Source organism: Gobio gobio (genome assembly GCF_949357685.1).
Source record: "Gobio gobio genome assembly, chromosome: 21".
NCBI classification, from domain to species: Eukaryota; Metazoa; Chordata; class Actinopteri; order Cypriniformes; family Gobionidae; genus Gobio; species Gobio gobio.
The window spans coordinates 14,882,889-14,899,679 of record NC_137117.1 but is presented as its reverse complement, the minus strand read 5'-3'; the positions used below and the strand labels follow the sequence as shown (position 1 = coordinate 14,899,679).

The 16,791-nt window shown below is 37.2% G+C and overlaps 1 protein-coding gene across 6 annotated transcripts in view; it reads left to right on the top strand.

The window, feature by feature from the left end:
• The window catches only part of plekhg5b (pleckstrin homology domain containing, family G (with RhoGef domain) member 5b), a gene marked incomplete at its 3' end in the record, with an annotated part of 102,252 nt that extends 93,729 nt beyond the window's left edge, over nt 1-8,523 (top strand). For 4 of the 6 annotated variants that reach the window (XM_079802888.1, XM_079802886.1, XM_079802890.1 and 1 more), the window contains 8 exons: nt 1,023-1,172; nt 1,258-1,395; nt 1,581-1,700; nt 1,851-1,983; nt 2,330-2,445; nt 2,555-2,703; nt 4,469-5,380; nt 7,227-8,523. In XM_079802888.1, the coding sequence (XP_079659014.1) occupies nt 1,023-1,172; nt 1,258-1,395; nt 1,581-1,700; nt 1,851-1,983; nt 2,330-2,445; nt 2,555-2,703; nt 4,469-5,380; nt 7,227-7,236 (1,728 nt within the window). Of the gene's footprint in view, nt 1-1,022; nt 1,173-1,257; nt 1,396-1,580; nt 1,701-1,850; nt 1,984-2,329; nt 2,446-2,554; nt 2,704-4,468; nt 5,385-7,226 lie in introns of those variants that run through there. The other 2 variants (XM_079802889.1, XM_079802887.1) reach the window with 1 other exon arrangement.
• Between the last annotated feature and the right edge of the window lie 8,268 nt (nt 8,524-16,791).

Sequence of the window (16,791 nt, the reverse complement as noted above, 5' to 3'; positions counted from 1 at the left end):
CCATCCATCCAATCTCTGTCTATCCATCCACCCACTCATCCATCCATCCAATCTCTGTCTATCTATCCACCCATTCACCCACTCATCCACCCATCCACTCATCCATCCATCCATCCATTCTCTGTCTATCCATCCATCCATCCATCCAATCTCTGTCTATCCATCATCCATCCATCCATCCAATTTCTGTCCATCCATCCAATCTCTGTCTATCCATCCCCCCACCCACCCACCCATCCATCCAGCCAATCTCTGTCTATCCATCATCCATCCAATCTGTCTATCCATCATCCATCCATCCAATCTGTCTATCCATCATCCAATCTCTGTCTATCCATCATCCCTCCATCCATCAATCCAATATCTGTCTATCCATCCACTCACCCACCCATCCATCCATCCAGCCAGCCAATCTCTGTCTATCCATCCACTCATCCATCCAATCTCTGTCTATCCATCCATCCACCCTCTCACTCATCCATCCAATCTCTGTCCATCCATCTACCCATCTATCCATCCAATATCTGTCTATCCATCCACTCACCCACCCATCCATCCATCCAGCCAATCTCTGTCTATCCATTCACCCATTCACTCATCCATCCAATCTCTGTCTATCCATCCATCCACCCTCTCACTCATCCATCCAATTTCTGTCCATCCATCTACCCATCTATCCATCCAATCTCTGTCTGTCTATCCATCCACCCACTCATTCATCCATCCACTCATCCATCCATTCATCAAATCTCTGCCTATCTATCCACCCACTTATCCATCCACTCATCCATCCATCCATTCTCTGACTATCCATCATCCATCCATCCAATCTCTGTCTACCCATCCATCCACCCACCCACCCATCTATCCATCCACTCATCCATCCATCCACCCACCCATCTATCTATCCATCCACTCATCCATCCATCCATCCATTCTCTACATCATGATGAGGAAATGTAAAATGTAAAATAAAGCAAACAATGTAAACATTTTGTAAAAAATCTTTCTTATCTTCACAGTGGGCAGAGACGAATAAAGAGTGTAACCGTCTGAAGCTGATGGACATGCTAGCCAAACCGCACCAGAGACTCACCAAATACCCTCTGCTCCTGAAGACCATCCTGAAAAAAACCGAAGACCAAATCTCCAGAGACGCGCTCAACAGCATGGTTCGACACTTTTGAACATTCACGAAATATATATATCTTGATGTTTGTCTGTGATATTCATCTGGATGCTTGTCAATGTCTTCAGGTGGTGTATGTGGAGAGCTTCATTAACAGTGTGGACTCTCAGATGAGACAGCGTCAGGAGCAGCAGAAACTGGCCGCCATTTCGGCTCGAGTGGAGTCATACGAGGCCGTGGAGGGAGCCAGCGAGGAGGTGGAGAAGGTAAAGAACTGTAGAAATAATAACATCTGAATATGCGATATTTTGGACTTCATAGAAAGGCATTGTTTTGTTGTAATGTCTTGTTGGTCATGATTTTTCATGCCGGAGATTTGGTTTTTGGTTTGAGCAGGTTATGATTTATGTGGAAGACAGTTTATTTATGTATTGTTTAACCATGTCTTCAGGCTCTAAAGGAGTTCAGCCGAATTGACCTGATGGCACCGATGATTGACACTGCATCAGAAGAGACCAGGCAACTGCACCTGGAGGGGGCGCTCCGCATGAAAGAGGGCAAAGACAGCAGGGTTAGTTCAGATCAAATCAACATGAATCCCTCCAAAATCCTCATGCATTTCAAGAAATTAGGGAATATTTGGATATATTTGCAATGCAGTTGGTTTTTAAAAAAAAGTCCTACCTGTGTTCATGTTTTAAATATATCTTTTCTTGTATAGGTGGATGTTTACTGCTTCCTTTTCACTGATCTGCTGCTGATCACTAAACCAGCGAAGCGTTTAGAGAAGGTGAAAGTGATCCGACAGCCTCTCCTCCTGCATAATGTGGTTTGCCGAGAGCTCAAAGACACCGGTGAGCAGACTCAGCCCAGTTTAATAGCGCTCTATATTTACGTTTAATATGACAAGTGAGCAGAAACAAGCAGCATGGGATCTTAATCTTTTAATATGGCAATGAGAGAAATCGCTCTCAATCTCTCCCGTGTTTTGTCCCAACCAGACAACATCCTTAACATCACATCAAAACAATTTGTATTACATTAGGTTGAAATTTCATTGGTACAATATCCTTTCCACAACAAATATTTTTTTTATTATTATTAATATTGCATTTTACATGAAGAAAAACACATTTCTTGATGAAATTTTAGGTTTAAAGGTAATAATTATCTGATTGTATTGTATTTTTCTTGTCCTAGGCTCATTTGTCCTCATCTACCTCAATGAGTTCAAGAGCGCTGTGGCTGCCTACTCTTTCCAGGCCAACAGCGCCGCCCAGGGGCGAAGCTGGACTGATGCAATTTGCAATGTCCAGGTAAAATCCTACTCATGCCTTAGCAATAATGATCTAAACCATTTGAAGTGTTCTCTCGGTCCTTGCTAGATAAGTTTGCTGATTTAGCTATTTTGTGCATGCATTTTAGAATCAACTGCAGCGTCTGCGGTCAGAGGAAGCTCGCAGACAGAAGGCTTGTCTGAAGAAAAGACTAGAGGAACATCAGGAGGAAGACGAGGACAGTTGTAACTCCACAGCCAGTTCACCTCACCTCAGACTCAAAGATCAGAGCAATAGGTATTTTATTTTACTTTTGTTTAATTGTTTTATTTTTTATTATTATTTTATATTGAATTGAATTTATTTGTAAGTTTTAATAAATACATTATTTTAATAAAATTAATTTAAGTCAATATTAAATTAAGTTAATATTTAATAAATAATATTTTTACATTTAATTATTTATAATTTATGTTATATATAAATGTTAAGTATGTTTTTATATTTTATAAATGTATTTATTTTAATAAATATATAATTTTATTTTAATTAATTGTATTAATATTTTAATAAATAATATTTTATATTTCATTACATTAATATTATATATTTATATACATTTATACATAAGTAATTACTTCAAGAATTAATATTTTAATAAATAACATTTTTACATTTATAATTTAAGTAATATATAAATGTTAAAGGGTTAGTTCACCCAAAAATGAAAATTCTGTCATTAATTACTCACCCTCATGTCGTTGGACACCCGTAAGACCTCCGTTCATATTCGGAACACAAATGGAGATATTTTAGTTGAAAGCTGATGGCTGAGAAAGGCTTCACACAGGCCTCCATTGGCATTCAGTACATTGACACTTCCAAGATCCATGAAAGGCACTTAAAACGTCGTTACAAAGTCTATCTCACCACAGTGGCTCTACAATAATCATACAATGCGACGACAATAGTTTTTGTGCGCAAAAAAAAATCAAAATAACACCTTTATCCAACTTGTTCTCGACTTCCGTGTGTGCCTCCACGACGCATGCGCGAGAATATGACGTAGCGCCGGTGTTCGGGAATCCATGAAATACACACTTAAGCCCCATTTTGAGCACTACGCCGAGACCTAAAGCACGATCAATGTAGAATCCAACAGCTTAGACACGCGCGTCTTCCTCTGCTCGTAAACAAATCGCTTCTGGGTCATATGTCCGAACGCCGGATCTGCGTCATATTCTCGTGCATGCGTCGTGGAGGCGCACACGGAAGTCGAGAACAAGTTGGATAAAGGTGTTATTTTGATTTTTTTTTTGCGCACAAAAACTATTGTCGTCGCATCGTAAGATTATTGTAGAGCCACTGTGGTGAGATAGACTTTGTAAGGACGTTTTAAGTGCCTTTCATGGATCTTGGAAGTGTCAATGTACTGAATGCCAATGGAGGCCTGATTGAAGCCTTTCTCAGCCATCAGCTTTCAACTAAAATATCTCCATTTGTGTTCCGAATATGAACGGAGGACTTACGGGTGTCCAACGACATGAGGGTGAGTAATTAATGACAGAATTTTCATTTTTGGGTGAACTAACCCTTTAATAGGTATTTATCTTTTATAAATGTATTTTATTTCATTTAATTTTATTTCGATAATTTATTTGAATAAATAATATTTTATATTTCATTACATTAATATATAATATTATATATTTATATACATTTATGATATATATGCTTTATTTATTACATTAATTCAAAAAATGAGTCCCTTTTTTACAAATATTTGTATTTTAGCATTTACTTTATTTAAACGTTATTTTATTTTAACACAATTTAGTTTATTCATATTTTTATAAATATTTCACTTTCATATTACATTTTATATTTTAAATTATATCTTTATATACATTTATAATATATATTTTTTATTTTTATATATTAAATTAATTTAAATATTTGTATTATTTTAAATAAAAAAAATATATATATTATTGGCAGTTAGTCGAACTGTTGGGCAATGTTTTATGATAAATTAACTCCCATTATTGTTTCTCTGTTTTAGCCAATCAGATGGCTCCACAGAAACCTTGTCAGTGATGGATATGGACGAATCTGGATCATCTTTGGATCCCTCTACTCTTCAGTCTGACCTAAGTGTGCATTCAGACCATGATGCCGGTCTGTCCTCCCTCTCAGCGCAGCCCCAACACCAGCATCTGGACAGTCAGGAGGGCTCAGACCTGGACCCACAGTACCGTTCGATGTCCATGGATAGTGCCTACGGGACTCTCTCGCCAGAGTCCGTGGTGGAATCACAGTTGAGTCGAGTGGCCCCGGTAGAGGAAGACGACTCCGAGGAGGACAAGGCGGAGAGGACGGGTGACGAAGGAGAAGGAAATGTGGAAGAGGAAGGCGATGAGGAAGATAAAAGCTCATTTGGATCTCAGAACTCAGTGGCTCTGTCTCTGAAGCCCAGGCGCCGACCACACGTCCAGTGTCGCCTGTCGTTTTTGGAGAGACTAGCCGTCAAGTCCCGTTCAGAGGATAACCTGCTGTCCACAGTTCACCATTGTAACAGTAGCCAGGGCATTGTCAGGGCAGCCACAGATTGCACAGGAAGTCGGCTCACGTGGGAGCAGAGGGTTAAATATTTGGAAGGACCGCTCAGCAGGAGCCTGACGGAGCTCAACCCTGCTGAATCGGACGAGTGTCTCCCGACAGATGCGGAGACGGAAGAAAGCCACAGACTCACATGCAGTATGCCCTCAGGCATGCTTTTGGACACAATGAGACGTGCCAAAATTGCACACGAGTCTGGTAGCAACCAGATTCCCTGCAGTGCATCAGAAGGGGAGCTGTCGCCCCCTAGTGGCATGGGCCGCAGTGAGAGACCCCAGCAGCACAAAAAACTCACACTGGCCCAACTCTACCGGATACGCACCACACTGGTGCTCAACTCAACGCTCACAGCCTCGTAAGTGTGGCGTTTGTGTATTTGGATATTCTTTTTTTCTTTTCAGTCTCGAGCTTTGGGCGATTAAATGGATAATCTGCAGAAATAGCCATCGAATGCAGAATAGTTTATTTGTTAATCAAGATATTTATCAAATTTTGCTTTGTGTTTTATCTTTGTGTATACAGTATCTAAGGTATATTACATTTCTGTAGCTCTTATTACAAAATATACTGTTCCAAAACAGGTTTACAGAGAATAGAAAAGATACACATAAACAAAATGGTTCATGTAATATAATAAAATGTATATTATTTAGGGCTGTCAAAAGATTAATGGCGATTAATCGCATCGAAAATAAAACTGTGTTTACATAATATATGTGTGTGTACTATGTTAATTATTATTTATATATAAATACACACACAAGCATGTATATATTTAAGAAAAAATATTGTTTTTATATATAAAACATTTATATTTATATATATTATAGATTATATAAATGTATATACAGTATATACATGCAAATAGTTCTTAAATATATACATGAATGTGTGTGTATTTATATATAAATAATAATTAACAGAGTACACACACATATATTATGTAAACACAAACTTTAATTTTGGATGCGATTAATCGGGATTAATCTTTTGAGAGCCCTAATATTATTCATTTTTGTTTATTATTATTTGCATCTATTTTATTAAGTAATTGAAGTCTACTTTATTTTTTATTTAATTACATACAATTTTTATTTTATTGTAACATTGTCAATCGACATCGATATTCAATTTGTGTATGTCTTCTTTACCATATATATTGTTCCAAAGCAGTTTTGCATAAACTGAATTTACGTAATATTTAATAACTGAATATTTAAATTAATATATAATAATTGGTGCTGTCAAATCGATTAATCGAATCTAACAAAAAAGTTTGTGTGTGTGTGTGTATATACGATCAGTCTGGTCTCCCATACACAACAAACTGCGATGCACAGTGTATTCTGACACCTTTCTATCAGAACCAGCATTAACTTCTTGAGCAATTTGAGCTACAGTAGCTCGTCTGTGTGATCGGACCACACGGGCCAACCTTTGCTGCACACTTGCATAAATGAGCCTTGGCCGCCCATGACCCTGTCACCGGTTCACCGCTGTTCCTTCCTTGGACCACTTTTGATAGAGACTTTTTGATGAGATGCTCTGACCGTCGTCTAGCCATCACAGTTTGGCCCTTGTCAAACTCACTCAAATCCTTACGCTTGCCCATTTTTCCTGCTTCTAACACATCAACTTTGAGGACAAAATGTTCACTTGCTGCCTAATATATCCCACCCACTAACAGGCGCTGTGATGAAGAGACAATCAGTGTTATTCAATTCACCTGTCAGTGGTCATAATAATATGCCTGATCAGTGTATACACACACACACACACACACACACACACACACACGTATTATATATTTTCAAACTTTTATGTTGGATGTGATTAATCGCAAATTGATTTGACAGCACTAAACTTGATTTGACTAGACTACAATAGATGGCAGTTATTAATCTTGGATAGTAAAGAAAGAGAAAAATAGAAAGAGAAAAAATACAATAGATATATTTATATTTAGTTGTCAGGATGCTTTATTTATTTATTAGTAAGTTCTAAGTCTGTAGTGGTTATTGTGACATTTTGAAAAGATTTACCCACTAATTTCGCTCTAATTTAATAAAATAAAAAAAAATCTCTAGCTTCACTTTTTCTGTCCTCAGAGGGGAATGTTGTTCTTGGTCTTAACATCGGAACATTTAGTGTTGTGAAAAACTCATCTCTTTTCTGACACTAGTCTTCTTCTTTCTCCCCAGAGAGGTGTAGCATCTTTCTGGCACAGATGTTTTGGGACGACATTGTGAGACTGAACTCTGGACACAAATGCACTCTACCCAATGAGCTCTCCAGCTGCCCTCTCCGCTCCCTCTTCCAGCCGGATTGACTCCTCATCGTGTAGCTTTCCTGTCATTTCTCTGCGGGAGGGGAGGAGCGCAGACTCATTAACTCTTTGCACTTTGTAAAACTACAACTAACTTCAAAAGAGGTCAGCGTACGGGGCCGTACAGTTATCAGAACGAGAACGCGAAGACGAAATGATCAAAGGAAAAAGTGTGACAGTGGGACGTTTGAGATTACGACGGCTCGTGTGGGTTGGTAAGAGGAAGTAGAAATGAGAATAAAACGGATTCCTTCACCGCCCTGTTTTCTTCCTAAGAATGTTTCTGTAAAAAGGACCCTTTCTAAGAATTTTTTGACAGAGGACGCAGGTGATTCACGTTAACTGCACTACTGGATGTGACTGTGTGTGTGTGTGTGTGTGTGTGTGTGTGCGTGCGTGTTTATGAATGAGAAATGACTGAATGAGCGATAGATCTTGACCTAAACCAAATCACTGTTTGACATTATGTTCTTTTGACAGGATGGAGTGAATATTTCTGTCACGCAACTGCTTTAAACGATTCAATTTTTGTTTGCGCGGCTTATTTAAGTTATACATGTGCACCTTGAACCCCTTACTGTATATTGTGTTGTGTGGGTCAAGTTAATGCATAAATAATATCTCAAATGCTTCAGCAGATGTTTAATTAAAGGTAAAAGAAATCTGTATTTTGGTTTATAGCGCGTCGCCTGACCCTAGAGGAGCACTTATTACAGATCATCTGACACTGAATAGGGTGTTTAGTTTTCAAATGTTAACATGTGTATTGATGATTTCTTGTTTTCTAAGCTTATGATCTCACTGCTGTTACCCGAAAGGTTCAACTGAAACTGCCTGGTGCTTTACTAAAACCAAGTCCTTCTGAACTCCCTTTCTGAACAAAAAAAAACCCTGCCCAAAGTAAATATGGTGTATTATACGTTTACTTAGTAGGCTTTTTGTGTTTGTCATATTTATTGAGCTTGCTTTATTTTATATTATATAAAACGTGGTCTATAATAGTATCCTTTCACTTCACGGTTGTACTTTTTTTTGTTTTGTCGTCTTAATTTGTTCATTGTCATTTGTTGAGTTAATTATGAAATCTGCTAAGAACCAAAATAATGTTGTTTTCCCGTGTGAGGGAGTGTTCCTTAAATGTCTTTCCAAAATAAAAGACATCTTTCAGTATTTGCGGAGTTTGATGTGAATTATTAGACACTGATTTGACTTAATATTTCAATGCAAAACAAGTGCAGCGAGTTCTAGAAGAAGTAGAAATGAAATCAAATGAATAGTGCTTTTGACAAATGTGTTTTAACGAATATGAAGATGAATTATATCTGTGGGCTAGAAAAAGCTTTCATTCATGTTGGCTGCCATGTTGACATCATTTTTTATTTTTTATTTAACCTTTATTTAACCAGGAAAAGTTCCATTGAGTTACAGTAACTCTTCTCCCAAGGAGTCCTGGCCAAGACTGGCGGCCAAAAGTAAAAAAAATATATGTATACATAAAAAACAGGACAAAGTTTACATACTACACCACAAATCTCTATGCATACACTATACATACTAAAACACAAACAACAAGACATTATACTTACAGAGGTGTAGAAAGTACTCAAAAATGTTACTCAAGTGAAAGTACAAGTACTGAGTGAAAGTTCTACTAAATTAAAAGTATCTGGCCAGAATCATACTTGAGTAAAAGTAAAAATATGAACCCGAAAAGACAATTTATCATCCAACCAAATACCTAGGTATTTGTGAGAAGTCACTCTCTCTAATGGAGTACCACTTTGTGTTGAAATAGTGAAATCCATAAGAGAATGTGAACGTGTAAAAACACGTTTTTTATTGAATACCAACTTTAATCCTACCAGAGATTTTTGTATCTGACTAAAGGCAGACTGTAAATGATGAATTGCTTCCTTCAATGACGTAGCAGAGGTGTAAAAAATAGTATCATCTGTGTAAAAAATGGCCTTTGCTTGATTCTGATTCACAGCTAAATTATTTATATAAATAGAAAATAAAATAGGACCCAAAACTGATCCTTGGGGGACACACATTTTTACTTCTAGTGAGGATGGGGTACAGTTATCTAATATCACACACTGAGTTCTAACATAGCACAGTGCTACTAAAACCTATGTTTTGCTATATTTGCTGATGGTCAACAGAGTCGAATGCTTTAGATAAGTCAATGAATACAAAGCAGCATCTTCTCGCTTAAAGAGATTCACCCAAAAGTGAAACCTACCCAATGAGTTACTCACCCTCAAGCCATCCTGTATATGACTTTCTTCTTTCAGACGAATACAATCAGAGTTATACTAAAAATGTCCTGGCTCTTCCAAGCTTTATAATGGCAGTGAATGGCAGCCCAAAAAGTGCATCCATCCATTATAAAAGTAATCCACACGGCTCCGGGGGGGTTAATGAAGGCCTTCTGAAGTGAATTGATGGAGTTTTGTAAGACAAAATATCCATATTTAACACGTTATAAAGTCAAATATCTAGTTTCAGCCAGACCATCTGTTTGCTGCCATTCACTGCCATTATAAAGCTTGGGTTAGCTAGGACATATTTAAATATTACTCCGTCTGAAGGAAGAATGTCATATACCCCTAGAATGACTTGAGCCTTGAGGGTGAGTAATTCCTGGGGTAATTTTCATTTTGTGGGTGAACTCTGATCCTGGTGTCCACAGTGGACGTTTGAAATCAATGTCCTGTTTTGTAACAGAAAGTTATATTTTGATTAGAAACCCCATAACATTTCCTGAGATGTTGATTTATGACATACAATTATTGGTATTATTGGTACTTGGTATTTGAAATATATCAAAAAATATGATATATTTCAATAAGAGTGCTAAATTGTATCACTAAATTAATGTCAGTCGTTTTTAAAGAGCAAGGCAGTTGTTGTCGAGGTGAAACCTCCAAACATTTGGTATCTCTGAAAAGCCCTGAATGTGCTCTTTACAGGACAACTGTGACACGTATGGTGTCAGAGAAACTCACTAAAATGCCCTCTACAGTGGACAAAAGTCTATCCCTGGGTCCCAGGAGGTTGAAGTCGGCATGAAATGGAAGTTGCAATAGTCTTGTTTTCGCGACATACGAGTGAAACAGCTTCTCGAACAAGAAAAAATTTAGAGCGGGACTTGATGGGGAATTGATTGGATGGTTGTGGTTTGCTGACTATTTGTGGATGACAGGTTGTCCTGCCCTCACGCCTCATGTAAACACAGGGAAGGATATTTATATTAGCCTATATATTTTAATCCTCCAGGGCCGGATTTGAGGAACCCTGTAGGTCAGAGGTCTTTCACCCTGTTCCTGGGGACCCAGCTGTCCTGCAAAGTGTATTTCCAACCTGCTTCAGCACACTGTCCAGTGTATTTTCAACAAGTGATCCTGAAGAGCTTGATTAGCTTCACCTGTCTTTGATTATAGTTGGAGCTAAACTCTGCAGGACAGTCGGTCACCAGGAGCAGGGTTGAAGACCTCTGCTGTAGGTCATCAGGATGTTCTTCTATGAATACAGAAACCTAAACTTTTCAGACAAAAAGTGTAAGTCCACACTATGACCACTAGAGAGAACTACCGAGTCAAATGTAAGGATTTCAAGCACTGCAGTGAACACGTGGAACTTGCAAAGGTAATGCTACTTTAGATTTTAGGAAAACGTTATTTGTTTTCACAGCATATTTAGTATTTAAGGAGTTTTAATTACATGCTAAACTTTCAAAGTTCTCAAAGAAACACATTGAGGTTACTGAGGGATGATGACAGTGTTGCTGGGCATTTCTTTATCAGGTTTTTCCAGCAGCAGGACAATCAAACATTGTAATCTAAAATCTCTACAATATGTATAATCTAAACAGTTACTTGCAGTGATCTAAATCCGTAACTACAACTACTAAAGTTGTTGAGCACTGATGTAGACAGTTACCTTAATGTACAACGTGAAGCTATTTTCAGTAACGTTAGGCGCTACAGGTAAATAACTAGAAGAATGATAAAGTAGGCCTAATGTAAACGGTCTAACTATTTGCGCTACAAGCCAGCGTGTTTATAATTTCCACAATACATTAAAATAATATGGTAAGAAATAGCCTAACTACCAGTTCGCAATATCTAACAGCATAACGGTCTGTTTTGCACAGCTAAAAATAAAAGGGAATGACACCGGAAGTCAGACACATTCAATTTCCAAATGGCCGAGCCTGCTCTCAAGTAATTAGTTCAACCAAAATTTAAATTTTGTCATTAATTACTCACCCTCATGTCTCATTCATCTTCCAAACACAAATAAAGATCATTTTGACTAAATCTGAAAGCGTTCCCCTCCATTGACAGCTACGCAAATACCACTTTGACACTTCAAGAAGTTTATAGAGATCATAAAACTAAATGAATTAAGCGGTTTAGTCCGAATTTTCTTAAGAGACATGATCACTTTATATGATGATTGAACAGATTGAATTTAGGCTTTTATTCACATTTAAACATTGGTCAGCGAACATAAACAGAAGCTCAACCGAACCTGCTAGACGCACAAGAAAACATCTTGCATTCATTAACAAAAATGTATAGAGATCGTAAAACGAATCCATATGAATTGAGTGGTATAGGCCAAATTTTCTGACTTGATTGTATAAAAAAAACATTCATCAACTCACACATCAGTTGTGGTAAACGGAAGCTCAAACGTGCTTGAGCTTCTGTTTACCACAACTGATGTGTGAGTTGATGAATGTTTATATGCGAATTAAAGCCTAAATTCAATCTGTTCCTCATATAATTGAGTCAGAAAATTTTGACTTAACTGCTCAATTCATATGAAGTGGTAGTTGCGTAGCTGTCAATGGAGGGACAGAAAGCTCTCTGATTTCATTAAAAAGATCTTAATTTGTGTTCTGAAGATGAACAAAGTTTTACGGGTTTGATACGACATGAGGGTGAGTAATTTTTTTTATAAATTTGAGTAAATTCTGAATGTGTTTTATAGAAACATAAAGATGGGGATGCTCTAATCTGTAAATTTACATTTTCCATTTACTCTCAAACTGTTTCATGAAATGAATGTTTCTTATCAGTCAGTTTTTTTGTTTTTTTATGGCATCTTTTTCAGGTCTTTCTGAGCTTGAAACTGGGTTGGTCTAAACTCATTCCCCGTCTGTGCTCGGCAGCGGTTGGCATTCTGGGATGTGTGCGGGCCAAGGTGTATTTACAGGTGATTATATCAGCTAATCGGTGGATTACAGCATGTTGACTCCACACAAGACCCTAATCCTCATGGAAAAGGCAACGTTCCGGCCCGTGGGATTTTCTCCATTAATCCCATCCTAGATTTGCCGGATCCAACCCCCCACCAACCTCTCCCCCCCGAATCCCACATCTGGCCTTCTGGGGCTTATCAATGTAATCCTCCATTTTAGAAGTAGTTTATTATGCATCATCGCTGATACACTGGACTTTAATTAAAAAAATGCAGCTTTTCGCTGCAACACAAAAGTAATTACAACCTGAGTCTATTAGCTGCTCTGTTTGTGTGTGTGTGTGTGTGAGTATGTGCATCCTCATTGTACAGTATGTATCTCCTAAACCCTGTCTAATACATATAGACAGGTAGATTAAAACAATCAGGGATTAGAATTTAATACTTAAAGAAGTGAATACTTTATTCAGCAAACAGGCATTAAAGTGATCATAGTGACAGTTATATTTATAATGATACAAAAGACTTTCTATTCATCAAAGAATACAAAAAAATCTCTGTATCATGGTGGCAAACCGTGTATCGCAGTTTTCACAAAAATATTAAGGATCTCAAATGTTTTAGCATTGATAATAATAATAATAATAAACATTTCTTAAGCACCAAAACAGTGAATGATTTCCGAAAGAATCAAGTGACACTGAAGAATGTTTTGCAAAATATTTTCAAGTAGAAAACTGTTATAATATTTTACAATATGAATATTTTTGATCAAATAAATGCAACCTTGGTGAGCAGAAGAGACATGAGACAAAAACATTTAAAAAATCATATTTTTTTACAGTAAAAAAATGTCTCTAAAATGCAGTTCTGATGCATAATGTACTTCTTGAGAACTCAATAAATAACGACTTTAATTTGGATATTTCAGCTGAGATACTGTATTTTAGATCTGTCACCAAGTCCAACACAAGCGATCATGAACTCCAGCTTCTCCTTGTGACAGATGTCATAAAGCATCCTGTAAAAATTGTCTGATTAACACAAAAGGGCACTTTGGCAAATCCAGATTACGAGAGCACTTTCCTTTATTAAACGCCGCCAATCCCAGCACTCTCTGTGGCTCTGGGATTAAAATCAGGTAGACGCCATTGTCTGTCTAAACAATCCCCTCTGTAAGCCTCGCTGACTGTGTTTCTCCGCTCATGTGACGGTGAACGCCAGTGTGTTAGTGTGAACACTGTTCTCTGAGTTCTCTTTAATCAACATCATCCTCTTTAGAGGCCTAGGTGATTGGATTTAGGCTGTGTTTGAATGAGGGAGTAAAAGGGAAATGAGAACCGAGGTATGTTTACTAGGTTTTCCGCTGTGCGAAAAGGCCCCCGCGACAAGCGCAGGCCATATGGAGTGTCTCACCACGAGAACAGCTGCCTCCCATCAGCCCGTTCATGTCGCACGGCACCATTATACGCCGATTGACCTTTGTATTGTCACAAAAGCTGCCAAGCAACATCTGGCATCATTAGGCACAGTGGTTTTTATCAGGTTAACATGGAATATTGTATACTGATCCAAGGAGGGGACATGGAGAATCTGATTCGAGGTTTGATATCTCTCCATCTGTGAGATGAAGAAACAGTGTCCTGAAAGTGACTCCTGAGGGGGTTTAGTGCATTCTTAAGTGTTTTTGGTGGTTGCTAGGGCGTTGTTATGATGCCGACCAAGTAAATCAAGCCCACCCCCAAGTCTGGAAATTGTAAATGAATATGGAATATTTCAATAATTCATAATTATTTGTTATAAATTACTTTAAAAATATAAATAATAAAACGCACCACAAATAATATCACGTAATTAATTTGCTAGAAGCAACCAGGTCTGAACTTTGGAGTTTCTCTGAATTCATTTTATATTCTTATTATTAATCTTATTACTTTTTATTATCATAATTATTTGTTACCACAAACAAACAATAAATAAATAAAAACGATAAAAATTAATAATAAAAAAATGTTCCTGAGTTATTATAGTAGTAGTGTTATTATAGGTAATTTATATTAATTATAATTAATTTTATTGTTTAATTATCATATTTATTCATTTCCACAAATAATAAATAATTACATTGATAAATGTATAAAGCATCACAAACAATGAACAAGATTAGCATAATTCATATGCTAGAAGGAACCAGGTCATAATTTTCTGAACCACACCCCCCCGGGTTACTTTTATATTCTTATATTTTGTTCATTATCATAATTATTTATTACCACAAATAAATAAATATAAATAAATAATAAAAAGCACTACAAATAATTAATAATAAGGCTCACATTAAGGTTTGCTAGAAGGAACCAGTCCTTAGCTTTCTGGGGTTTTTTTTCTTTCTAAGTTATTATTATTAATAACAATTTCAAAAAGTCTTTTTTATTTATTATAATAAATTGTATTATTGTCATAATTATCTGTTATCGTCAAAGCATCACAAACAATTAATAATAAGGTTCACACAATTCCTATGCTAGAATGAACCAGGCCAGAGTTTCTGGTGTTTTTCTGTTTTTCTGAATTACTTCTGCTTGGCTTAATATTTAAGCTGTTTTTGATTCTGTCCCATTAGACGTAACATATGTCTGCGAGCTCATAATCATTACTTAGGTGTTTTAAAAAATGAAAGTGAACATACGGCACAGTTTATGAAAACAACTTTACAGAGATTACTGTTATTGTATCAGCCTTAAGGAGCTTATTGTCATTCCAGTATTGTATTTTTGAGGGGGTTAATGCATGAAAATGAAATGACAAGCATATTACTTAATTAAATGGAAATCCATTTGGAAGTGCCAGACGCTGCCGGCGATGTAAACGAGTTGCATTTACTACCATTTCTGCAATTAATCTGGTGGTTCTGACATACCTTTGGATTACCAGATGTCAAATCCATGAAGCCACGGTAAAAGATAGCATGAAACATTAAATTAAATTTGTATTCTCACTACAACTAAAGGAAGAGCATATGCAGGTCTCTGATTGTATAAGCAATGGTTCTTGAATATGGTCCTTTAAATAAATTATAAATCACCAGTTTCTTTTGATAACCAACCCAGATCTTCATCAGGTCACTCGATCCACACAGCTAAATAAGTGTGACTGTATAATGACAGTGAGGGTGGAGCGTGTGACTGGCCGCTATCAGCTGAATGAGTGTCCAGTGGAGAATGTTGCCCTCCTGAAACGTCCAGTCATTTCCAGTCGTTAAACATTAACAGACGAGCTCACCTTGGGAATGCACCAGTTGAATTAGCTATAAGTCCTAGAGTTCATTGTACACTTTCTGGAAAGCATCGTTATTGCGTTATTAAAGGGATAGTTCACCCAAAAATTTCTCACAATCATGTCGTTCCAAACCAGTATTTTCGTTCATCTTCGGAACACAAGATCTTTTTGATCCATTGACAGCTACGCAACTACCACTTTGATGCTTCAAAAAGTTCATAAGAAGATGGTAAAACAAATACATTTGATTTTAGCGGTTTAGTCCAAATTTTCTGAAGAGACCTGATATGAACCTCATTGGTTCCTGCAGAACCTCAAACGTGATGCGTAACACGAGAATTAACCTCATTGGTCCTTGCTGAAGCTAAAACGTGCTGCGTAACACTAGAATGAACCTCATTGGTTCTTGCGGAAGCTCAAACGTGATGCGTAACCTGAGAATGAACCTCATTGGTTCTTGAGGAAGCTCAAACGTGATGCGTAACATGAGAATGAACCTCATTGGTTCTTGAGGAAGCTCAAACGTGATGCGTAACCTGAGAATTAATCTCATTGGTTCTTGAGGAAGCTCAAACGTGATGCGTAACATGAGAATTAACCTCATTGGTTCTTGCTGAAGCTCAAACGTGATGCGTAACACGAGAATGAACCTAATTGGTTCTTGTGGAAACTCAAACGTGATGCGTAACATGAGAATGAACCTCATTGGTTCTTGCTGAAGCTCAAACGTGCTGCGTAAATATATAAGAATGAATCTACATTTACCACAACTGATGTGTGCGTTGATGAATGTTTATATGTGAATAAAGGCCTAAATTCAATCTGTTGATCATATAAAGTGATCGAGTCTCTTCAGAAAATTTTGACTAAACTGCTCAATTCATATGGATTTTTTTCGATCTCTTTATGAAGTGTCAAAGTGGTAGTTGCGTAGCTGTCAATGGAGG